Source organism: Pleurodeles waltl, chromosome 8 (genome assembly GCF_031143425.1).
Source record: "Pleurodeles waltl isolate 20211129_DDA chromosome 8, aPleWal1.hap1.20221129, whole genome shotgun sequence".
NCBI lineage: Eukaryota > Metazoa > Chordata > Amphibia > Caudata > Salamandridae > Pleurodeles > Pleurodeles waltl.
Genome location: NC_090447.1, coordinates 1,189,501,561 through 1,189,527,029, shown reverse-complemented (window position 1 = coordinate 1,189,527,029; position 25,469 = coordinate 1,189,501,561). Strand labels below are relative to the sequence as shown.

The window sequence follows — 25,469 nt, the reverse complement described above, 5'->3', positions numbered from 1 at the left end:
CTTTTCGGCAGCAGTCTGTAGTCCTTGAATGACTAGCTGGTAAAGTCCCCAGCACTAGTCCAGTGAACATCCCCAGTGGTTGATGAGAACCCTCCACGACCTTGGCTTTACCATCAACCCCCACAATGCTCACCTCACTCCTACACAAAGGCTGAGGTTATTGGAACAGTGCTTGACACAACCATTATGGAGGCCTTCTCTCTTCTCTTGAGGATCACTGAAATTTGGGTGGTGATTCCGATGTGTAGGACTCAAACTCCTATCCCAGTTCTGTTGGTCTGACATCTGCTAGGCCTCATGACCTTGCGCATCATGTTGGTATTTCACAGGTGACAGGTGATGGCCCTTCACTTGTGTCTTGAGGAGGCAATGGCTGTAAAACCAAAGAAGTTTCTTTGGTCAGGTGTGAATCTTCCAGTCAGTGCAGCAGGCTCTAAACTGGTGAATGGACTCCTCCAACCTTCTGCTAGGTCTTCCTGTTCAGCTGTCTGAAAACTTGGGCTACTCTGGTTACAAAGGCCTTCTTGCTGAGGTGAGATGTCAATCTGGGCGACAAGACAGCGCAGGGCCTCTGGTCCATTTTAGAGTAGCACCTACATCTACACCTACACTATTATCCTTCTGGAGATTAAGATATGGAAACATGTCCTTGATTTGAGCATTGAGAGTCCTTTCATTACTTATGGTCTTCCATTGCTGCAGCATAATCATTTATGTATGGCCTTATTCAGGTTTTTTTTTCTTCATACATTGGTCCCAGAGATTTCCCACCTATCACCTGTAACTCAATATGGCTAAGGTCGCACTTTAAATCCTCTTTAAATTTGGAACATTTTGTGTGATGTTCAATGCCTTCTTCTCAACATTCATTTTGGAAGACAATGTTGTTAGCCCTAAAAGGCTTCTTTTGGTCAATTGAGAATAGAGGTGTGTTGGTGCACATTACTGCATTGTTTTACATCAAAATGGGCATCATTTTTCTCTACCGAGGTATAAGCAGAATTATGAAATTTAGCCACATCAGCCTGTAGTTTATGCTTTATTGTGTAATTACTTAAAATCATTGCAACTGTACAAAAGGAAACATTAAAAACACCATAAAACAACTAATAATTATTTTTAACTAATAAAATGTAAGTAGTCTAGTCGACAGGTGGGGTATCTAGAGTGTAGTTGGTGGAAATGCTGCGGCCATTGCTCGTAAGCCTGGAGCTGACAGTGTTAATTTCCTATGCCACCTTAGGGCTTGTTCTATCATCTTGTTTTTTTTTGTGGCATGTTTTAAGGAGTGTTCTGTTTTTAAAATAAATTTTGCAAAACGGGCCTTGTGTTGCGGAGTCAATCCTTTCAGACTAAACAGGATAGCCTGCCGGCATGTTATGATACCATTGGCGTTGAAGATGTTTTTCAGATACTGCTTTCTCCAGGGTAGTAGAGCAGGGCAAATACAAAGGATGTGTATGAAGTCTTCCCGGTGATGTGCGCAAAGTCTGCATCTTCTGTTTGTGGGTCTAAGCCGTTTTGGTTCGTCCTCCCATGAAGGTAGTAGTCAGAGTCTGGCGTGTAACACCTTTATTTTTCAATAACGTTTTTAATATTTCTGCCATATAAGGCTGTGCTGTTGAAGGCTTTTATATGTTAATTGTCATCCAAGAGTGTGATCAATTTCTGAACTTATCTTTTTCCTTGCTCCAGGAGAGCATCTTGATTTGTTTGTTTAGTAGTTGCTTGAACTTTTTATGGGCTAAAGGCTTTAGCCATAGCTCCTCTGCCTCGAGATGCTTTATGGCTGAAGCAATTCTCTTTGGCCATGGATTTGAGACTTCCGCCCGGTTTGTGTTGATTTCCTCCCTAATCAGTGCCATAGTGTGTTTGGTTGGGGCTCTCTTAACATGGAGGTATATTTGAGCAATGCCTGTCTTGTGCTAATGCTGGTTCTTGTAATCCGAATTCCAACCTAATCTGCGCTGGCGAGGAGCTGTGCGGAAGGCGCAAGAGAAGGCGAAAGACTTTGCTTTGTGCAATGTTCATGAAGTCATTAAGTTTACCTGGAAATACTTCCGAACCTTATGTTGGGGCTGGCAGGAATTTTACTTTGATCACTGTAAGGAGCGGACACCAGATTGGACTTTGTAGCTTTGAAGCCAGGGATAGGACTGATGCAAGTAGATACGCCAACCTAGCTTTCAGGGTGTTTAGGTGCAGGTGATGCGACCAGCGCTCCTGTAGTCAGACGCCAAGGTATTTACAGCTTCTGCTTTTTTCCACAGATTGATTCCCACAGAACCATTTGTTTTTCTTAATTATCCGTTTGCCAAAGATGATTACCTTGGTTTCCTCCATGTTTACCACCAGCTCATTAGTCAGAGAATTGGAGCCAGAACACGGCCCTGCTTAGCACCTCTGTCTATCTGAATACTGGCAGACACTCTTTCATTATTTCCTACTTTCACCCTTGCCCAATTTTCTGAGTACAGTAGCAGTTCTGGTGGGATTTTGAGGTTTGCTAGTTTCCCCCAACTTGTTCCCGTCCACTCAAAGGCTTTAGACAAGTCCATGAAGCAGGTGTATAGGGCCATTTTTTTGTTTGTATATTTTTCAGCGAGCATGGCTAGAGTTATCAGGTTTTCAGAAGTGCTCTCTAAGGGCCAGAAGCCGGTTTGATTCAGAGATTTAGATTGAATTTTCTAGCCTTTTCTTTGGGTTCCTCAAGCAGAAGACCCGCAAATATTTTTGCATTGATGTCAAGCAGTGATTAGTCATTAGCTGTCTGGGCTCCCGTAGGGACCCTTGTAGATTGGGTGGAAAATTGGCCCTTTCAGGAATCCAGCATTTTGTTTTCTGTGCTGCTGACATTGAAAAGGGTGCAGAGCAGGCCAGTCCATAGGGAGGATCATGTTTTAGTATTCCTGCCGGAAGACCATTTGGCCCAGGAGCCACACTTTCTGCAGCGTTGTAGTTGTTTCTCAACCTTTTTTTTCTTCGAAGGATAATGGCTTTGACTCTCAGCTTGAGGAGGGAGATGGTTTCTCTGTGTTAGCGCTACCGCAGAGGTTGGAGATGTGTTCAATCCACTTTCTCTCTGGAACCTCGTTACTTTGGATCCTGGTTGTCCTGCGCTCCAGTTGATTGAGAATAGACCACATTGACCAGCTGTTCTTTTCTTTAGTAGCTTTCACAATTCTGATCCATTCCTGATCTATGTAAGCCTGCTTTGCTTCCCAAGTTGCCTTTTTGTATTCCTTTCTTAGTTCTGGAATGGTGCACTGGTAGCTGTTATCTGGTGGTTGAGTCTTTAGAAGTCTGGTGGTTTTGTTAAGCTGTTGTCTTTGTTGCCTTAATGTCTGTGTGAACCTACTTTTTGTGCTCAGCAGCGGGCCGACCTGGGATGGTTGATTAGGCTCTAGCTGGTTCCTATAGTTATGTTAATGTGGCCTCCCATTTTGAAATTATGTCCACCTGTTCCATTTGATCAGACGTTGAGTTGGCTTTCCATATTTTGTATTTCTCCATACACTTGTTGGACCATCCTATCCGATGAGCGTGGCTTCCCGGATCTTTTTCGCCTATCCTCTGTAGTGGAGCAGCAAGAACGTTATTATTCGCTATTTTCATTGTTTGTGGGTGGTGGTTACTTTCGCATATCATCTCTATGCGGAAATCTTGGAAGTACTTGAAGATGTCAGTTGTAACAAAAGTGTAGTCTAGGGTAGAAGCGGACTTCTTGGCGGTGTAACTCTGGTTCATTGGCATGTCTTTAGGAAATCTGCCATGTAGGGCCCTTAGTCCTAGTGCCTCTAGGAGTCTGACCAGGGGGTGATCATATTTGTCCTTGTCCCTAAAAGGCGATTCTTGTGGAGGAATACCCAGATGCTGATCCAGGGCGCCTTCTCTGGAGCTTCTTTTGCCATGGTTGGCCATGTTAAGGTTAAAATTGCCTGTGATGATCCAGGAGGCGTTTCCGAATGCCGTTTTTAGAGATAACAACTCTTTTTCGGTTGTGTCTAGCAGGTGCTGATTACACTTCATGTTAGGGTTGATGTACATATTTATCATTACTATGGACATGGGTATTTGTTCTAGCATCCAATTTTCAATAATGATAGCTAACATGTAAGCTGACTTTAGGTCTATGATCTTGGCATTGAAAGATTTGCGTGTAGTTATGTAGATTGAGAGGCTGCCTTTTGGGTGCCTTTGGGCTTAGGTCTTGCAGCCGTGCTTAGGAATTTTTCAAATCCAGCTAATGGATTTTCTGCTAATTTTCAGGATTCCTGTAGGCAGATGATGTCGAAGTTGTTCAGGTAGGCTTCTAAATTTGGGTCTTGCGTGATTTTGCTGGCCCCTGCAATATTCCAAGATACTATGTTTGTGACCCTCCACTTGCTTTTAGACCACATTAGTCCAGTTGGGATTGTTTTGGCAGAGCAGCTTCCAGATCTGACATTATGCTGCAGGGTTCCATTAGGATGGTGAAGTGGATCTGTACCAGCTGACTCCCTCGTCTTGCAGTCCCCCTTCCTGACTGCCTTATCCGTGAGATGCCCTGGACAATGGATATAGTGCTCTCTTCAGAAGTTGTCCCTTTTATTGGTCTCTTCTTGCAGGATTAGTAAGGAGGGGTATTTTGCTTTACATTCTTCCTCATGCCCCAGTCTTCGATTATCTCCTATTTGGACCGTACAAACTGTGCTATCTCTGTGCTGTTGAAGCAGACTTCGTTACTCATTGGCACCCTTTTTTGGTTCTAAGAAAGCCACATATTGTAGATCTTTACTACTTGTTTCTGATCCTTGGATAGCACTGCAGATTCTCATAAGGTTGCCTCAATTAAGGATGTCCCAAGGGCCCTGAGATTTGTAAGGTGGGCAAAAAATAAGGGTGTGAGCACCCCCAACTTTTGGGGGGGTGAGTTTAATTGTTGATTTATCGCAGCTTGTAGTGTGCAGGGCTGATGTAACTGCAGCGTCTATGGTTGCCTTTTCTTCTGATGCAGGGATCACTTGATTTGTGGTATTTGTACAATGCCCATGATTTGGAGGGTTTGGGCAGGACATCATTGGTTTTGGAGTCCAGAGTTTAGACCCCTCGTAGTTGGGATTACCGGTCTGCTTGCTTGTGCCCACAGGTGCCCTTCCAAGGAAAGATACCAGTGCGAGAGCTCGAATTGGAGTTGGTGGAGCTGGTTCTTACCGTTGTCTTTTTCATTTGTTCTTTTCAGGTGTGCCTTTGAGCTGGGGATGGATCTATAATTTGATCATGAACCGTCCGACTTCTCCATAGATGGAGGCATTGGGTCCTGAGCAGTTTGATTGTAATCTCCTATTGTGATTTTCGGGACGAGTGCCCCCATGATCTAATGCTCGGTTTGTCCTGTTCTTCCTTCTTGCTGCCTTGGAGGATTGTTCCTGAGCAGTAGGGACATCAGCCGAATTCTGTTGTCCACTCATCTTTTCCATTCTGAATGGGATTTCTGCAGACTTGGTGCTCATTTATCCTCAGATCGAATGTGGGAGCCTCTACCAGCTTGATTGGTGCCAGAAATGCTGAAGATAATGTAGGTTTGTTATCCGTTTTTGTCTTTTGCAATCTGTTACAGCCCACAGAGGCTTACAGATTTCTGGCAAAGTGGAATTTGTGACATTGGAGCAAGTTCATATTGCTAACTAAAAGGACATTTGTGCTCCTTAACCTACTGAAGCCCTTCCTTCAGAAGCCTATCCCACTGTATTTGAAGATGGACCTCAGAGAAAAAAGTAAAGTGGATTGTGGCGTGTGGGTCAGGGCAAGGGAACCTTGGCACTCTTTGGGCAGGCAAGGCATGGTCTGCACCTAGAATTTCAGTTTTTAAATAACACTTTGTGGTGAAAATGCTCTGCTCTCTGGCCGAGCCGGTAATGATATTCCAAGAGTCTGGAGGAAAGAGGAGACTGTAGGACTTATGTGCACATGAGGCACTATTATGAAGTCCATGTGCTCTTTGCTGTTTTAATATCCCTTCAAAACACCATCTGGCACTACCTATTAAGACTGTTCCCAATTTATTTTAAGTGGTAGAGCCCCTCTTGTTTCTTAAACCCCTACTAGTCAGCTCTGGTTCTTGTGTTCTCTTTTACTGGTGAAATCATAAGTCATCCGAAGGGGTCGACTTGTCACTCCTTTTATCTAATTAATGTTTTTCCCACTAACCATGGACAGCAAAGTAATATGGACTTAAGTAGTAATGCCACTCTCCCGTCCTTTCCTACATGACGGTGTTAAGATGACGCATCTGTTCTGCCGTAGTTTAAAATAGTGAACATTTTCTTGCCACTGCAATTGAATAAGGAAATAAGTTGTAGGTTTGTGTGCGATTAAACTAGTACTTCTGTACTAATATCTACCCATTAAATTATAGCTTGTATCTTGCTGTGGAATATATTATACCTGTTTGATGTTAATTTCTTAGTTTCCTTTTTACATATCACGGTCTAGTAAAAGTTCATAACGTAGCAAAACCACGTTAAAAGATTTGCTTATATAGCTGGTCTGAAAAATAAGTTTACTGTGTTTTCTTTTCATTTAGATTTAAAAAACGAGTGCTTATAGAACAGTTGGAAGGGTTTTTGGAGGAAATTCATCAGCAACCCAACCAGGTGAACCACATTAACAGCATCTAGCAGAGGCACTGAAAAAGGACCACGTTAGCCAACTACTGTAACTGTTGTGCACATTGTACAGGGACTGTTGTGCTGCTCTAAAATTAAGATCTCTACCGAGAAAGAAAAACATTAGAAAATGTAATATGATGGCAAGAGTTATAAATATTATTCTTCCTTTTTGATAATGTAAAAAGTATAACTATAAAACTATTTAACAACTAAGTGAACATTTTAGAACATGTTTCTTGTCATTGACTGAGTTTGTCAGTTTCCCTCAGGTTCTATTTTCTTAACCAGACCTTTAATGTTCACCTATATTCAGGTTGAACCTTGCCAAAAAGTGATTTACAGTAAAGCACAATGGCAATGTTTTGTATATAGTTATTTTTGAAAATGTTGTAAGTTGTACAGATGTATTTTGAAGAAATATTTAAACAGAGGCACTTTTGTTATTCCATCAATAAAAATCTCTATTTTATATTTTTGTGCCTCAGCCCTTATTCATTGACCGTTTTGTGTACTTTTCTTATGAAAATGGCCTATCTGGTAAATGTTTGTTCTACCAGCTAAATATTTCATGTTGTATAGGACAAAACAGACATTGCTTTTCAGCTGCCACTGAACCTCAATGAAGGAAATCTACAAGTGTTCTGCAGTTTCTTTGGTAAAAGTTAGTTTCATCAGTCAACTAAGCGTTCATACATATATATATATATATATATATATGCTATGTGGAATTTCCTTAACTTGATATTGGCTTCTTTACCTTTTGGGGGTTACAGTCTTGTAAAAAAATAAATTAATGTGAACCATTCTGTGTGCTCTCTTAAAGGCTAGAGTGCAACCATGTAATATGGACTGCACCAATCACCTGTTAAGTTTAGTGATCACATGCCTCCACGTGGCAGAGAAGACTGTTTTCCAAAATAATTTGGCAACAGTTGTGTGCTGTGACCAGTAGCCAGTAGTTTACTTGTAGCTGTTGGGATTATAGCCACTCTACCACCATAGCCTCCAGTTTCTACTGTAGGTCAGTTTCCCTGGGCTCCTTTAGCCTGGTAGCCTAGTTCATTCCATGTAGTTTCTGGTTTTACCACAGTTTGATAGTCCTCTAAGAACTGCCCACTATGACTTTACTATCCAAGTTCCATACCCCCTTGCAAACAAAGTACTTTACCTGGAATTTCCCAGTGATCTGTGGTTGCAGTCTGCTTCATTCATTGCCATACTGTTTATTTTAACAAAATAAAAAGAGTTCACTTCCTGCTTTTTTTTTTATGCATGTTCTCTGTCGTGCTAGCCATCGATATTGTAGGGACGTTTTCTTAGCCATTAATGTTTTTAGGTCGAACGTGCAAGCGCTCTGGCCTGTTGTATTCAATCTGTGAGCTTTTAACCATGCCGACCCCATGCCCAGCAATATCACTTTTTCATGGGTGTGTCTTTCAAAAATCCTTGTTATCATTGGCAAATGCTTTACGTTTGTCCCTCCTAGGGGCAGTTTAGTTACCGCCTTGGCCATCGACCCTGTTACATGAATAATTACATGTTTACTGATACATTTGACTGCAAGCGAGCTTCTTTTTACTTTTGTGTCTCCTTCGCGCTCATGCTCATGGCGGCCGAAGTGCTTTGCATCGGCTTGCTTATGTCCACTGTTTTACTTTTCATTTTCAATTTATGTGGCAAGAAAAGTCCAGTTAGGAATTTACTTTGCTAATAGCTCTAACTTAAGCAAAGCGAGACCCATTGCATTGCAAATGCTTGTTTACTTGTGGTGATGGTAACAGCCTATCCTGCCAAGTTGCTCTGTGGGGATTGCTGTACATGTAGTTCTGATGCAGCTTGTGTATCGTTCCATTAGTAAGGCCTAGCAGACACACCTGCTGGTCCCAGGCATCCCACAGTGCACATGTGTGATAGTGTAGTTGGAAAAATACTTCTCGTGCCAATGTTGTCAGATGAAATTCAAAATGGTTGATATATGTGTTGAGCCCGAATCTGCTGTTCTTTGTTTGACAGTGATAAGACGATCACAATTTCAGCATGTTACGTCAGTGTCTTTGGTGTATTTTGGAAGGCATTCATCCTGATCGTGATAGTGTGGCAAAGAATTAGATACTGCTAGGGATTGTTGGTGAATATATTTAAACTGATTAACTCTGCAAAGCTGTGGTGCTAGAATCATGGTTGATGTTACTGTGATTTGTTTGTCCACTCCTAGCTCTGTCATTGGCATTGCAGACTTGAATAATAAGCCTCCCATTGGAGGAGTGAAAATTGGAATCCGTTCCCTTAGGCAGCTCTGAAGAGACAGCCCCACGGGCTCCAGCACTTACTGCAAATTTTAGTCAGGCTACTGCGAATTTTAGTCTGGCTAGGGCACTTCCTCAGCACGTTTAAGCCCTTAGGCACCAGTCTCAAAGTCAATAATGACAACGCCCATGTAGCAGACTCTGGCTTCAGCCAGTGAGCCAATAGGAGAAAATACCCATGTGATAAAGGAGGGCAAGTCAAATTTTAACAATCAACCGTTGCTTGGGCCCAAAAGTTCATCAGCTCAGATTCCAATTACGTGCCTATTGAAGATAGGTACTTACGGCTGCAAAGAGGTAGACTGTGGAAGATGATCATCTCCTGCCACTTAATAATATTGATTCTGGCATGGATGTGGACTTACAAAATTCAAGGGGCAGATTCTGCATCAGAAGGGAACATTGCCAAACCGAAAGGGTTGGCTTTAGTGGGATGTCTAGTTTTTCGCAACAGTTGTTTCGAAGACTGCAAATACCTTGAAACTGCTCTTACCTTTTGCAGAAGTGAAGTTTAATATGGCTCAATCTACTGTTTTTTAGGTCTAGCCTGCAACAGCGCATGCGCTGCATGAGCTCTGGTTTGAAAGAGATATTGTATACAGCAAGGGGATTGCAGCCCGCCCACTGCTTGACATTTGTTGCCATATTTGTTGCCTTCTAATTGACAAGTGCAGCTGGCTTCACTTCCTCTTTCGGCTGGAGCAAAGACTAAGTACTCATTGCTTAAACTTAATTGCTGTCTTTCTGATCTCGCTGTGATTGATGTACTACTTTTATTATTTCTTCTCTGTTGTTCTTGTTGAACCCCTTGGAGCTATATTTTACCATGCCATACACTTCAAAGAAGCCCTTCTCTCCTTTGAGATGGACGTTTATTGTGAGAACAGATGTTATCTGTTCCCAAATACATTTTCACTAAAACAAGGGCAAAGTTGCTTTCAGGATTTCATTTTTATTTTTTTTCCACGCACGGGAAGTTTAACTGGTTTGCTTAATCACCGGGGTGTTGTGCTGACACCTAACAAGCATTAGCAAAGCCAATAGGTCTCGCTTTTGAGACTATTGCCTCTGCCATTGCTTTTTAGATCAAGTGCACAAGCTCTTTTCGACCTGTTATAAGTATTCTGAAGGGTTTTTAACCACTCCCATCACTTTCACTCATTTGTGGGCTTACCTTTCAAAAATCCCTTGATGTCATTGGTAAATGCTTTACGTTTGTCCTGCTTTTGGGCACTTTTGTTACTGCCTTGCAGACTGACCCTGTTACATGGATTATTGTATGATTGCTGATATGTTTTACTATGAGCGAACTACTTTTTTATTTTGTTTCTCCTTCATGCTCATGGCAGCTATGGCATTTTGAAGTTTCATACAGCGCGAACTCGATTGGTGGTATTAAAGAGCTTTGTATGACTACCAGTTACGTCACATTGTTTCTTGTCTCTCCTTCGCTCTCCGTTGTGGCCATGCCCGCTTTGAAGTTTCATGGAGTGCAAACTTGTTTGCTTCAAGTTTCACAGGCTCCCACTGCTGATCGGATGCTAGCCGAGGGAGGTGTGGAGCTAGGAGCCCTTAGTGGATTTCATCACACCCCTCCTCCTGCCGTCCTTATTCACTCTTGTTTTAGTTACCAGCATGCCCTCCTACATCTGCAAGCAGTCCCTCTCACTCTGCAGGGATTCTCTTTCCTTCACCCCGCTGTCTGTGGTGTCACCGCCCGCATGCATTCCTGTATATCGTACATTGTTGGTCCCTGTGCGTATGTAGTGCTGTGTGCATAATTGCAGGTAGGCATGATATACGCCTGTCAGTGTGCATGTGTAGATGTTGTATGTGCAATACAAAAAGCCAAACTGTCTTGCTTTGTCAACTTCTGCTTGCGTTGAATTTTATTCCAATGTTTGTGTGATAAATTTCCATTTTAATCACATAGCGAAGAGTTCCGGTACTGTAGGGCATTACATTCTATTGCTATTGATTTTGAGTTTTTAAATGGATTTTTACATGGCTTAAGAAAAAGTGCTATAATGCGTCCAGCGGTGACCGCATCATAGCACTTTTTTTCCCAGTCACCACTTGCCCTCCTCCGTTGTGTTGTCTTTCCTGCAGGAGGAAGGGGCGCAGCTCTGCTGCTCCTCCCACATACGTGCCTGTTCCCCACAACTCCAGTGGATCTCTGCTTCAAAGGAGGGTGGCTAGCGGTGCAAAATGGCAGAGGGGACAGACGTGGAGGAGGAATTTCATCAGGTCAGGCTGTGGTGTAGTTTGGGCCGAAAGGGTACATATCTGGCTTGGGCTTCCTCAGGTCCTCACCTTTCAGTAGTTATGCCAGCAGGGCTGCTGCACTCTTAAGGCTGGCCCTCTAATTAAGGGCCAGCTGTAGCAAAGGTTTTTCCCCATTCGGTGTCTATGGGAAAAAGTGTTCGTACATATGGCCCTAAGTCCTCTAAAGACAAAAGACAAACCTGTGGCTGCTGAGACCGGGCCTGATATCAGGCAGTGCTTCTACTCAACATTTTTCTGCCACTGATGGTCCATTTAATACCCGTAGCACTGCATTATCATATAGCCCAGTTTCTCCCCCATAATAATCGCACCTTTGATCATCTTTTATATTATTGGGTAACCCGTCTAGTTTTTTCTATCTTGTTACTCCTCCATGGCTGTCTTGTCTTCTTTTGGGGGTATTGTGTTAGCCAGCCAGCAACTCGGATGGTGGAAGTCGTATTCTATTAGAATTAGCATGGCAGATTCAAATTAGGATGCTAAATGGCAACATTTTCATTTTTAGCTGCAGATAGAGGAAGAAGGTAAATGGAAGTGCTTTAGTTATATGCACGGCCACTGGAATTAGGTGGCAGGAAAAGACCAAATTATGAGACCGGGTTCACCAATTTATGTGGCAAGAAAAGTCCACTTATTAATTTACAAGTCCAATAGCTCTAACTTGGGCAAATGCGAGACCCATTGCATTACAAATGCTTGTTGTTCATACTAAATAGCATGGGTATTGCCGACTTTGGCAATGATTTATAATCTTGCTGTATAGCAGTGTGGCTATTGTGTAATTTGCATAAAAATATTTAAAAAGTACTATGAAGCATCCACCTCTAATGCACTTAAAAAAAGAAAAGTACATTAGGCATGGCTGCATAATAACGCTTTTTTAAGTTGGTTTTAGCCACACTGCAAAGCATCTTTGATGCTTTACAGCATGGCAACTGACAATTGCCAAAGCCAATAGCTCTTGTTGGCGAGAAATATTAGCCCTGTCAATGCTTGTTTTTTGGGAGATATTCAGCTACAATGTGATCTTTAGTGTGCTCCGCGGCCTCCCTCTAGGAAGGGCACCAGCCCAGCAACAAAACAGAGGCTTTGATTTCTCTGCTCGTCTAAGCGTGCCTAATTACCAGTTTTAAAAAAGTCCAAATTTATTTTATTTTTTCTGTGTTTCTGTTCTGTAAGATAAAAGGGAGTACCACAGATCAATAGTGCAAGATGTGTCCCTCTCCAGGCCTTTTTGGTTGTGCTGGAGAGAAGAGGTGCTTGCTTTGCAAGCTGGCTGCGCCCAAAACACAGCCTTTCAGATGCACCAGCTGGAGCACAGTGATGATAGGAGCAAAGGCTGTGAAACGGACAGAGTAATGGAAGAGGGGCAGCAGGAGATAAAGGCAACGAAGGATTACAGAAACAGACATGAGGGTCGGCAGCGATGAAGAGGAAACATTGACAATTTGGATGAGATGCGTAGCTAGTTAAGTTCCCTAGTTGTGTGGGTAGCTGGGCAAGTTCAGGTTTTTTCTTTGTATTTTGAGACTTGATGTGCTGATTTTACAATGGGCTACATCAGCCTACAAGCCCCAGTGGGCAAATTAGTGTGTCTGGAGATAAGAATGCTATGTTAAGACGCGACAGGCAAAGCATGAACTGCAGCACAGTAAGCTTTATTCCCACATAAACAGACCACAGTTATGCAGGATTCTCTCACTGAGTATGGGGGTGAGATTCACTGAAAGAACATGAACTGCATTGGCAGCAACTGTACAGGCTTCATTCACATAACACTGATATAGCAATAAGGAAGCTTTGAGACACACACACACACACACACACACACACACACACACACCCACACCCACACCCACACCCCCACACCCACACACACCCCCCCCCCCACACCCCCCCCCCCCCACCCCCACCCCCACCCCTCTTTTCCTCCAACACAGAACAGCCTTAAACCTCATTGAGGATATTCTTATTTTCTTGGAATATATCTCCTTTTTCCAGATCCTATTAGCCTTCAAAAACCATTAAACTTTTAGCTTACTCATAAAATTAGGGGGGTCCCGACTGAAATGATTTCAACTCAAGGAGGCTTGCTACCAAAAAGTTGAAAACCGCTGTGCTATATTAATGGACATTTTTCACATTTTGTTTTCTACGCTTTTGTTTCAAGATCGGCACCGCTCAAGGCACCCTAGAGGGTTTGTAAGAGTTTGTTGTCCTTTAATAAATTTATAGAGAGAGTTTGCTGCGGATCCTCTTTTTATTTCCTTTATTTAATTACTTGCTAATTATCCTTTGTTTCTGTTATATAAATTACCCAGTGCATTTCATCTCAAAACCTCTTCATTGGGGGAGATATAAAAGCGCATCATATTGTAATCAAGGAACCGTGCAATTCATTTGAACAGGTAGAAAAAATAATTTTAATGCATATTAGAGCTAAACATACATTTTTTACACACACTCCCCTAGTGATCCCTGTCTTAATGCAATGTTAGGGTTTTATAATCGAAATCACAGTAAAAGTACAGAATGTAACAGGTCCACATTCGTGTTTTTTCCCTTTGATGCTGAGTGGCTATTTGGGAGGAATTTTGATTCCTACTTGAAACTTTAAAGAACTGCAGGGCTATGGCTTGTGCCCTAAGCCTATCCTCCCTTGTACCACAATTCCACTAATATTGAAGGTATAGGGTTTTGTACTCCCATCCAGGGCAGACATCACCATCCATGCAAAGGCCTCAGCAAGTGTACCAATCCTTTCAAGGGAGGTGTGAGTCTAGGAGACAGCAGTAGCAGATCCAGTCTCCACTGAGTTTTTTGTGCTCCACTGCTCCACTCCCCTACAATCCTTTCATCACCTCTTTCACAACTACTTCTTGGAGGGTAATATGATATGTTATCACTCTGTGGGAGGCGATTACTATGGTCTTCTGGGTACAGCAGCTGTCTGGCCAGGGCTACACCTTTCCTTTCCTCCCCAAAAGACCGCTGTTTCCTTTAAAGCATGATCACCAGCTCACAGTTTGATCCTGGAGGTGGAAGTCCTTGCCTTGCAGGAAAAAGGGTACAAAAACATCTTGGGTGGAATGCTCAAAGTAATCTCAGCCACCAGTAATTACTCAGGACCACATCTCAGTTCATTGTTACTTGAAAGCCATCTTAGCTTGGACCAGCAATATGCAAATCAGTCTTGACCGTGCTCCATTAGGAAGAGTCTAGCCCGAACTTGCCAATCCAGGTCTGCGCTAACCTGGAATACAAGCAGCCCAAGACCTTGCCCTTCCTATAGTTGTAGTTGGATTCCAGTGGGGAGTCCCATGGAGGGTTATATCAGTCTGGGATTGCTTGTGGTCCCTTCTCGAGAGCCTCATCTGGTATTTCAGAGTGGACTGTTCCATGAGTAGCAGGATTGGTACTGATTTGTTTATGGCTGACCTTTGTCTGCATTGGCATGGTGGGTGAAAAGCGATGGACTGGATTGCAGCCCTAAGCAATGTCCAGTGGCTGAGATTAATTTAAGCATTCCACCCATCTTGAGGTTGCAGTTGATGCCCTAGGTGCAAAGGGTATGCTGAGGCGTGGGTCCCACGACACTGGCCCTTAGGACGCAAGCCACACTCTGCTGATGAGCCCCAAGTTGGGAAAAACCTATCTGGGGTTACTTGGGGTCCCTTCTGGAAGGGGCCTCATCTGGCATTTCAGGACAGACTGATCCCATGAATGTCATGTCCGGATTTGCATTAGGCAGGCCATTGTTCCAGGCCCAGTTCTTCCTGTGCTGCTGCATTGCTCTAGCTCCTGTCTTCTACTTGCTTTTCCCCCCATTTTTTTTAGTACCTTCCCCTTGCTTTTCCCTTGTTTTCACTGCTTTCTTATTGCTTTTTCCCTCATTGCTGCTCCCACATGCTGCTGGTTATTTCACACCTAGCCCAACAGCTGCCTCCCAGCGCCCTTCCCTCCTCCCAGGACCTATTTAATGGAGGTCGCAGCGCTACCCCTGTAAGCATGTTCCAGGTCCACCTCTCCCCTTGCTGTTGCATCATTCTTGCTCCTGACGTCTCCTTGATTTTTCCCACATTTTTTTAGTGCCTTCTGTAGGAAGTGCCCCTTTTGGCATGCTTAGCCCCCGCCTCCCAAACACACACACTTTTTGCCTGATATTGATGCTAACGTGGCTGAGTGTGTGCTGGGATCCTGCTAACCAGACCCCAGCAACAGTTTTCTTTCCCCAAACTGTACAATTGTTTCCACAATTTGCACACCCCTGGCACACAGCTAAGTCCCTTGTAAAAATAAAAAATAAAAAAATACCAGTGGTACCAAGGGCTCTGTGACCAGGGACGGTCCCTAAGGGCAGCAGCATTTATTGTGCCACCCTAGGGGACCCCTCACCAAGCACATGCACACTGCCATTGCAGATTTTGTGCTGGTGGGGAGAAAAGGGTAAATTTGACATGGCACCTCTTCCAGGATGCCATGCCCCCAAGCCATTGCCTGTGGCATAGGTAAGTCATCCCTCTAGCAGGCCTTACAGCCCTAAGGCAGGGTGCACTATACCACAGGTGAGGGCATAGCTGCATGAGCAATATGCCCCTACAGTGCCTAAGTCCATTCTGAGACATTGTAAGTGCAGCATGGCCATATTAAGTACAGTGGCTGGGAGTTTGTCATTAGGAACTCCAGTGCTCCATGATGGATAACGGAAGGCTGGGAAGTTAGGTATCAAAATTCTCAGCACAATAAACCCACACTGATGCCAGTGTTGGATTTATTCTACAATGGACACAGAGGGCATCTTAGAGATGCCCCTGTATTTTTCCCAATCCTTTAGTTCAGGACTGATCTGTGCAGGCCTGCCACTAACAAGCCAAGTTTCTGACCCCATGGGGTGAGAGCCTTTGTTCTCTCTGGGGTCAGAAACAAAGCTTGATCTGGGTGGAGGTGCTCCACACCACCGCCTGCAGGAACTGTAACACTTGGTGGTGAGCCTCAAAGGCTTAGCCCTCCTGCTACAGTGCCTTAAGGCTCTCCAGCTGGTGGAAATGCCCAACCCCCGGATCGGTGGCAGGTCCGATGAGAAATTAGGAAAAGCAAGGAGTGACCACTTCAGCGCTGGACACTTTAGGGGTGGTCCCAGCTAAAGTGACCCCCTCCTTGCAGAATCCTCCATCTTGGTTTGCAGGAGAGGGACCAATAGGGATAGGAATGTGCCCCTCTCCCCAAAGGAAGTGGGCATAGGAACGATCTAGCCACACTCGGGGATAGTAGCCATTGGTTACGGCCCTCTGACCCCTGTAACAACCCTACATCTAGTATTTAAGGTAACCCCTGAACCTTACTCACCAGATTCCTGGTGACATCAAGAAGAAAGGAGGAGGACTGCTAAGCCGACCCCAGCAGAGAAAACTCCAGACAACTGACTGCCTCCACACCACCGCCTGCAGGAACTGTAACACTTGGTGGTGAGCCTCAAAGGCTTAGCCCTCCTGTTACAGTGCCTTAAGGCTCTCCATCTGGTGGAAATGCCCAACCCCCGGATCGGTGGCAGGTCCGATGAGAAATTAGGAAAAGCAAGGAGTGACCACTTCAGCGCTGGACACTTTAGGGGTGGTCCCAGCTAAAGTGACCCCCTCCTTGCAGAATCCTCCATCTTGGTTTGCAGGAGAGGGACCAATAGGGATAGGAATGTGCCCCTCTCCCCAAAGGAAGTGGGCATAGGAACAATCTAGCCACCCTCAGGGATAGTAGCCATTGGTTACGGCCCTCTGACCCCTGTAACAACCCTACATCTAGTATTTAAGGTAACCCCTGAACCTTACTCACCAGATTCCTGGTGACATCAAGAAGAAAGGAGGAGGACTGCTAAGCCGACCCCAGCAGAGAAAACTCCAGACAACTGACTGCCCCAGCCCTACCGATCTGTCTGCAGCTCTGAAGACTCCTGCTCAAAATGGCGACGCGTCCTGCAGGACCTACTAACCCCGAGAGGACTGCCTGCCCAGCAGAGGACCAAGAACTCCAGAGGACAGCGGCACTGTCCAGAAGAAATTTCCAAAAGGACTCCAGCACTGCCCCGGATCCATGAGCCCTGCCCACTCTTCACCCGATGCCCCTGTCCAGGTGGCCCATTGGTCCGGAAAAGGTCCCCAGGCGATTCCGACCTCAAGTCCACCCTGGGTTGACCCCTCCTGGCCAACGCGACGCCTGCAGCCTGAATCCAGAGGACCCCCCCTGACTGCGACCGGATCCGATGAAGATACCCAATGCCAAAGGAGACACCTACACCCGCAGCCCCCTGGCCTTGGGGAATCTAACCGATGGTCCAGCAACGTCCAGCGGGCACCTACCCTACCTGTCCAGCCTTTGGTTATCCTGGAACCAACCCCAGGACCCGGCCTGCAGTATCTTTTGTGACCCCTGGGCCCCCCCTATTGAAAAGCATTGGGTGCCTAGCTCTGTGTTTGCACCCTACACCCGGCCGCCCCTGTGCCGCTGAGGGTGTGTTTGGTGTGAACCTGTGCTGCTCCTTTCTTTCCCTGCCCCCAACCCCTCGGTGCTGACCTAAACCCCCCAGGCCTGTGTCCTGGAACCGTGGGTACTTACTGCAATCTGCTTTCTACCGAGCACCCCTAGACCCCATAGGGTTCCACTGTAAACCTGACGCCAATTTTGGCCTCTGCACCCAGCCGGCCCAGTGTTGCTGGTGGTACACTCTTAGGGTCAGCCTAAACTTTGACCTGTGGACATCCTAACACCCGAAGACTAGAATCATAAGTCGTGTACGTACCTGTTAACTGTGCTAATACACGTCTCCCCTCCCCCGGACTCTATTGCCTGCTATGAAAAATTGCACTGAATGTCAACTTTTGAAACTGAAAAGTGTTACTTGAAAACTGCTTTACCAGCAAAAACCAAAGTACATTTTATCCATATGCTTGATTCCTATTTACAACTGTACTTACCTGCAACAAAGACCTTCTGGTTCTAGTAATAAAGTTACATTTTTTGCTGTATAAAACATTTGGCCTGGAGTTAGCCATTGAGTGTGTGTCTTTTGACTGTGTGTGTACAACAAATGTTTTGCACTACCCTCTGATATGCCTAACGGCTTCACCACGCTACCACAAAAGAGAGCATTAGTATTATCTACTTTAGTCTCTGTTAAGCCTCTGAGGAAATGCTGGACTCTGCACAATATATTTCATTTTGAAATAGTATAAACAGCCAGCTTCCTTCACCTTCTCTTTGGTTTTCCCATGTTTTCACTGCTTTCTTCTTGCTTTTTCTTATTATTTTTTTGTGCCTTCTCCTTACGTTTCACTCATTTTCACTGCTTTCCTCTTGCTTTTTCCCCCCGTGTTTTTGTGAAGCCTCCCCACACAACTCCAGGCATCACCACACTTCCAGAATTCCAGGGGGGGCCTCAAGACCTGGCTGTTCGAATGAGCCCCCGGGACCTGTAAGCACTTGGATACCCTGTTGGGGGATTAACCGCCTGGTTGATTGTGTAGAGTTGGATGGTGGGTGAAAAGGATGGAAGAGTGTGGGGCTCCGGGCAATTACCAGTGACTGAGATTAATTCAAACATTCCATCCATCACCTTGTTGTTGCAGTTGCTGAAAAACCGGCCATAGATGTAGTGCTTCTGGACACAGGACACATGATATGGACACAGGATCTTACTCCTTTTACTTCTTGGCTCCCTAGAAGGATGAAAGCCTGATAAATATCCTCTGCTATCTGAACCTGTTAATTTGGACAATTGAAATATGTCCCTGAGCCCGGTCCTGTGAGATCTAAACTGAGAATTAATTGGTGTCCTGGACCTGCAGGACACATACTTTCATCTTCTAATACTCCTTGCCCACAGGCGGTACCTGGGGTTCACTGTAGGGTCCCACACTTTCAGTTTTCATTCCTCCCATTTGGTTTGATCACACCTCTGTGCAAAGGTGTTGGCTGTAGTGGCAGTTTTTCTGAGGTGGTTGGGAATCCATATATTTCTAGACTGGTTTGTGAAGGTGTAGTCTGTGACGCTGATCTAATAATATCTCCAGTATATGAGTACACTTCTCCGTAATCTGGGCTTTACTATCTGCATTCCAAGGTCTCACATGGCACCCACTCAGATTGTGTTTTTTTTTTTTTTTAGGATGGCATTTGACAGCATCCTTCTAAAGGGTTTCTCTCCTCCAAGGGTTGCCGTGTCTGTGGTCCTGTCCAACTAGTCCGAATCCGGTACTGTAAGTCTTGCAGCCGTAAGGGCTCAGGGCTTTGTTTGAGGGTGGATCAGAACCCTCCAGTGATATCAGAAGGGACCGTGCCTCTAACACCAGTGAAATCTCTCTGATCAGGTGCAGATTTTTCAGTCTGTATTTGAATCTGCACTATTGCATGAACCTCTCTAAACCTCTTGGTTGGTCGCACTTTCAGCCCTCGGATGCTCAGACTAAAGTGTGGCTGTCTCTTTGCTGGGCTGGGTTGCCCACCAGGACCTCTGATCTGCATCGGAGCTGTCTCAGTACATAGATGTGTTAAAGCTGTCAGCAGTTCACCTTATGAAGGCATGTATCCCTAAAGTATCAGGGAGCACCATTCAGATCCTGTTGGACAACAGCATCACTATACGTAAATCAAACAGATAGGGCAGTGTGTGGTCTTTGTGACTGTTGTAAAGCAGTTCGCTTGTTGATTTGGGTGCAGCGTCGGCGAATTTTTCCTGTAGTGGCTCACCTAGCAGTCTTTTCTATTTGATGATAGCTCTGTCACCTCTCATTGGCATCCATGAGCGAGAGCAACACTTCGAAGTGATGGAGGTGATGTTTTTCAGCGTGAATCTTTTCTGGATTCACATGCTGTGCATTATGACGCCATCTAGTCATTGGGTCCGGAATTTTCTCCAAAAACTTTTTATCCTTTCTTTATTTTTTTGTTCTGTTGTTGGGCGTCAGGGTACCCCATTTGGTGTTCGCTGTGACGTCGTCGTACTTCCCCTGGAAGCTCCACCTTTGGTCGCCATCTTCAGATTCTGCTCTGCTGCTGGGTCTGGAGCTTGACAAAAGATCTCCAACACTTGGAAGAAAATTCCACGAAAATCATGGAGAACATTGCTGAAAAGTTGAAGGAAGGTACCACGGAACAACAGGTTATTCGCGCCAAAGATCAAAGAAGACAGATGTTTCTCTAAGTTTTTTTCTGGAGAATGCCTGTGCAGGGGGCTCCCTGGATGGCTTAATGGAGAACACAACTTTCCAGTTCTGTACCACCGCAAGTACTCTCAGAAAGACAGTCATACGGTAAAACATTTTTGGAGATCATTCCGGACCCAACCACTAGATGGCTTAATAATGCACAGCTTGTAAATCCAGAAACATTATTCAGGCTGCAAAACTACACCGACAGTTAGGAAACTTTACATTCTCCAGATTGGGATTTCTGTTCGTGGATCTCATCAGCAACAGGAAGGGTCATCAGTGTTTTGCCATTTTCCTCAGAATGTTGGGATGGGGAGAATTCTTCAGGTTCAACTGGTCTCAGGGCATGCCCAGTGCACTTCCGGTCAGAGTACTGAGGAAGGTGCAAGAGGGTCATGCGCAGCTGATTCTGATGTCCCCATGCAGAACCACTAAGCCTTTTATCCTCCTGATAAGGTTGCAGACATAGTCTAAGTGGCCTGCACAACTGTTTCTGCACCAAAGGTACTTAGGCCAAATTTGCATCCTTTTTACCCGCATTTTGGGGTAGCCTGCTACACAATCCTTCTATGCAGGCCGCTAGGCTAAGATTGTTCAGTGGGGCAAGTCAGAAAACATCAACCCTTTTAATTCTTCCCTTTCAGATGGATTGTTTGTGTTTTCCTCGCACAACAGGGCTTAGTGGTAGCTACAGTCGTGGGTTATCTAGCAGCCGTCTGCTTTTTTGTGTCTGCCTGAAGAAAGTAACTTGTTTAGATAATTTAGTGGTGTATTGTTTGAAAGGCTACCTTTACTTGTACCCTCTCACTCCATTAGTTGCTCCTCAGTTGTGTTTGATTCTTGTTTCAACTTTCCTGGTGTCATGTGGATATGAGCCAATGCACAGTTGCCCGACTCTACATCTTACTCAAAGCATGTTTGATTCTGTTGGTGGTAATTACTTCTGTCTGTAGGGTTGGAGACCTTTAGGCCCTTTCAGTATATCCACACTTGTTTTCTGCCCAGTTAGGTTGGTGCTTTCTGGCCTAGGCTTTTTACCTAAGGTGGTCTCTGCATCCAGTATTGCACAGTCTATCACAAATCCATCTTTATTCCCCTCTCCGCATCTAACCAAGGAGAAGCATAGGTGACGCTGAACCCTAGACGTGGTATTTTATCACATCAAATGCACTTACCAGAACAGAGTGGATGATCAGCTCTATGTGGACTTCGCCAAAGCTAAAAATGAAATGGCACACTGGTGTCCCAAGCACACAGTGTTTTGCTCAGTCAGCCTCTGTCAAAATCTGCTATGCCCTCCATATGGTATTTATCCCTATTCCACTACAATCATGACTAACTCCATGGCTCTCTACAGTCTTGCACTGGCTGCAGATACCTGCTGGGCAGCTACATGGTCATATTTGCATACTTATTCCCAGTAATACACCCAGTAATACACCCTATTGTCTCATACACACAGTGACCAGAACTTTTCCCAAGTTGTGTTGCATGATTTCTTTGGTTGACAGGCACTTCTGACTCACCTGCCAGGGAGGTATTGCTTTGGGACTTGTATATAAGGTGAGGAGTCTGCAGGAAGATGTATCTATCAGAAGAAAAGGTTACTTCTCCTTGGTAGGGATATGTCTGGTCAATACTTAAGCTTTCCACAGATTCTTCTTTGCCCACCTTCCTCCCAAGTGATCTAATGCCATAGTTAAAATACCAAGATATGTAAATCTGTTATATGTTTTAAAAGACAAGTTGAGGTATCAAAATAATATTTTACCCACTACTTCAAATTTGTGATGAATAATTCTTTATCTACTTGTTTCATAATACTTGAAAAAACAGTCCAATTCTTAACAGCCACCAAATGTGTTAAACATTCGGAATGTCCACTAATTCATTGACGAGAAAATGCGGTCATTAAAAAGTGAAAACTCCAAAAGCAACATGTGTCAGCATTATATGTTGAGGAGTCTCTTGTTCATGGCATGAGTAATCTCTATTTTTAAGGCTGGAAAACAGTGCTAAGACATCTTGGGTCAGATGTACTATTTACTGGTTGCTATTTACTAGCAGTCATTTTAGGCTGCGTAAAGAATCCTAAGAACTGACATACATAATAATAGGTCGCTACTACAATTACAAATTGTGGTGAGTTACAATCTGACCTACCTCATGAATACTAATGAGGGAAGTTGCAACAAACAATTGGAGGACCTCGAAGAAACGGTGGCATGAGTCAGCAAAACCACCAAGTTATGATTGCCTTTCAATAAAGTATGTGTATGTATCTATAGATAGAAGTAATGACACAAAGCGGTCCCTTGCAATGCACTTCCTCCAGGCGGGTGTTAGCATTAGGGATGGACCTTTCCCTCGTTTTATTTCTCCACAAAAATTGATACGCTGCACTCCAAGAAAGTGTCCATACCAATTTATTTCAATATTAGTTCATCACCTTCACCACCATTGACGCATTTCGACTCCCAAGTCTTGCTCACGGTTAGTGAGTGCGTTTTCTGTGTCTACTGTTTATATTTTCCCACTTATGTCCATATAGAGGTATTATGGGATCCATAGTGCTATTGTGTATAAAAACAATTCCATTTGCAATTCGGCTACATATTAGGTATATACATCTCCTGATTGTCATTGATCATCTATCATATCATCAAATCTTATATTACTTCCATAATGATGCAGTTTATCGTATACGGATCATCCCACTATTTAATATTTGTATTTAATTTCCTGTACCTTTCTACCATTGATATATTTATTCATGTGGGTCTCAGTGACCCGAACACATCTATGTACAGGACCACAACATGTATAGCTGGGATACTGCCTTTCTGAAAAACGTCCTTATTTTTGGGCTCCGTGCTGTATTCAATAACAGTATTGAGTAATTGTTTTCTCACAATATGCCATTCTACTCCTAGTTTGGCTTAGTGCCCTATTCAATGACAATACAAAGGTTTTTTTTTTTTCTTTTCAGTACACCATTCTACTGTACATAATGTCTTCCCCCTTCCGTCTGAGAAAAACACCTCTAATTTTTCATTACACCATTTCTACATCATTGCTATCGGATTACACATTTATAAATTACTAAATAGTTCCTCGACCCCGTTCAGTCCATTAGGCATATCTTGTTCCTTAGCTTTGATTAATCGCGACTCCAGGTGTCTCTCACATCCTTGAGGATGGTCCTGGTATAGAGTGGCTCCATATCCATGGTTATCACTTAAGTTCTTTTTGGGTGAAGGCCAATGTTTATCAGTGTATTCAGCGTATCACTTGTCTCTTAGGTGTAATTCAGGGTTTTTGTCCTATTGATGCCTTAAAGGACAAATTTGCTCTATCAATCTCATACAGCCTTTGGATGATTTCTACTTTGGCTCACACACTGACAACATTTCTGACAAAGTTGACTGACAGCCAAGGTGGTTTTCTTACGTTTTGGGTAACACCCCTTTTACGGGGTTCAGTTCAAGCTATGTACTGTTGCAGTCATTTACATTCACTGTTCATCAACTGAGTTGTCCATGTTCTGATTCGTACTGGAGAATTCGGTTAGGCTGATTAGTTTTGAATATTCTGCAAAATAGTTTCATATTTCTATTATTTTTTTATGATTTTAGACAGAATGTGATACCCAAGGATAGGATGATACCTGTAAACCTTGTATCTGGTAGGTTGCTAAATTAAAAGTATGTTGAAAGAGCAATGAAATCCAAAATGACCCAAAATTTAAAAAAGTAGTAACATTTTATTCACAAGCAAATATATAAAAAAACATGTTTTCGAAAGTTTTTGATTTTGAATTTCAATAAATACGTCTTTTTTTTCTTCCGGGTAATTAAGCAGAAACATGAAACAAGCAAAGGAAACGTGTGACATTTTGGTTACTCCAGAGGATTTGTAATTCTCCCGATGAACAGTACAGCACCTACAAAAAAGAACACAAATCCAGTGTATAAATATTGTTATCCTTGACTTCAGCTAATGAATAGTAGATTAAATGGCAAACCAAACCTTTTGAGTCCATGGCAAATATATTTAAAGAAGTAGTCTTAAACTTTAACAGATTGATTGCTAGTGCCACCATAGTGTTGATCCCATTTTTTTTTGCTCTTTAGGGCAGTCTGCACCTAAGCCTGCACAACTTTATTAGCACCAAAGGTATCCAGGCCAAATTTTTTACCACATGTTGGGGATTTTAAAGTGGATTCTAAAGGTACCCAGGATTTGTGGATTCCCCGAAGAACCCTATAAAATAGCCAAAATGTAGCAACATTTTTTTAAATGGGAAATGTGGAAACATGTTGTGCATGAGTGTTTTTCCCAAAGAATGGTAAAAAATAGATTTGCCATACCAAGGTCCCTCTTCCCACTTTTGAGAAGCAGGTGGAGTTGTAAAATATTATTTAGCAATTTTCTAAGAATTTGTTCATATTATTTTTGTGATTTCTACTGACTGCAGTTGGTGTTGGGAACAGGTGTGAAACCCATGGGTGAACTCTAAAAGCTATACATTTCCAAAAAGTAGACCAAATTCAGTGTTCAGCCATGAGTTATTAATATAGAGCATGTAAGGTTTTCCCCAATTAAACAAATAAAAATAGGGATGACAGAATGGAAATGGGTGACAATGTTCATGGTTATTTTTTTGCCCCAATTGCCTCATCAACAAAGGTAATATAACCCTATGTCCGGCAGACATTTATGGTCACAGGATTATGTAGTTTGTTGGTTTGCTAAAAATGCAAAACTAAGAGCCATTAACGCGCTGCTGCCTAAAATGATTATTTTTACTGTGTTTAAACCTTGCATTAATTCATATTGTTAACTCTAACAAATGGAAAAGTGGGTATGAAGGGAACCTGTGCCTTTTAAATGTGCTCAAGATAATGTTTTAGGTATACTGGTTATTTGTACAACTCTAAATTTGGGATTACCCCTAATATCCGGTCATTCAGAGGGCATTTTGCACAACTGTACTCTATAGACTACTAGTTTACTACTGAAGGGCAAAA

General features: G+C 43.6%; 2 protein-coding genes across 3 annotated transcripts in view; one reads left to right on the top strand and one right to left on the bottom strand.

Moving 5' to 3' along the window:
* Positions 1-7,121, top strand: part of INTS6 (integrator complex subunit 6) — a 446,084-nt gene extending 438,963 nt beyond the window's left edge. The window contains exon 18 of the mRNA XM_069205444.1: positions 6,566-7,121. Within this exon, the coding sequence (XP_069061545.1) occupies positions 6,566-6,659 (94 nt within the window). The 3' untranslated portion in view covers positions 6,660-7,121. The remainder of the gene's footprint in view (positions 1-6,565) is intronic.
* A 15,771-nt stretch (positions 7,122-22,892) lies between these two features.
* Positions 22,893-25,469, bottom strand: part of SERPINE3 (serpin family E member 3) — a 128,574-nt gene continuing 125,997 nt past the window's right edge. The window contains exon 10 of one of the 2 annotated variants that reach the window (XM_069205443.1): positions 22,893-24,382. Coding sequence is in view for 1 of the 2 variants with exons in the window: in XM_069205441.1 (XP_069061542.1) it covers positions 24,339-24,382 (44 nt within the window). In the remaining variant the exon portion in view is untranslated. The remainder of the gene's footprint in view (positions 24,383-25,469) is intronic. The other variant, XM_069205441.1, reaches the window with a different exon arrangement.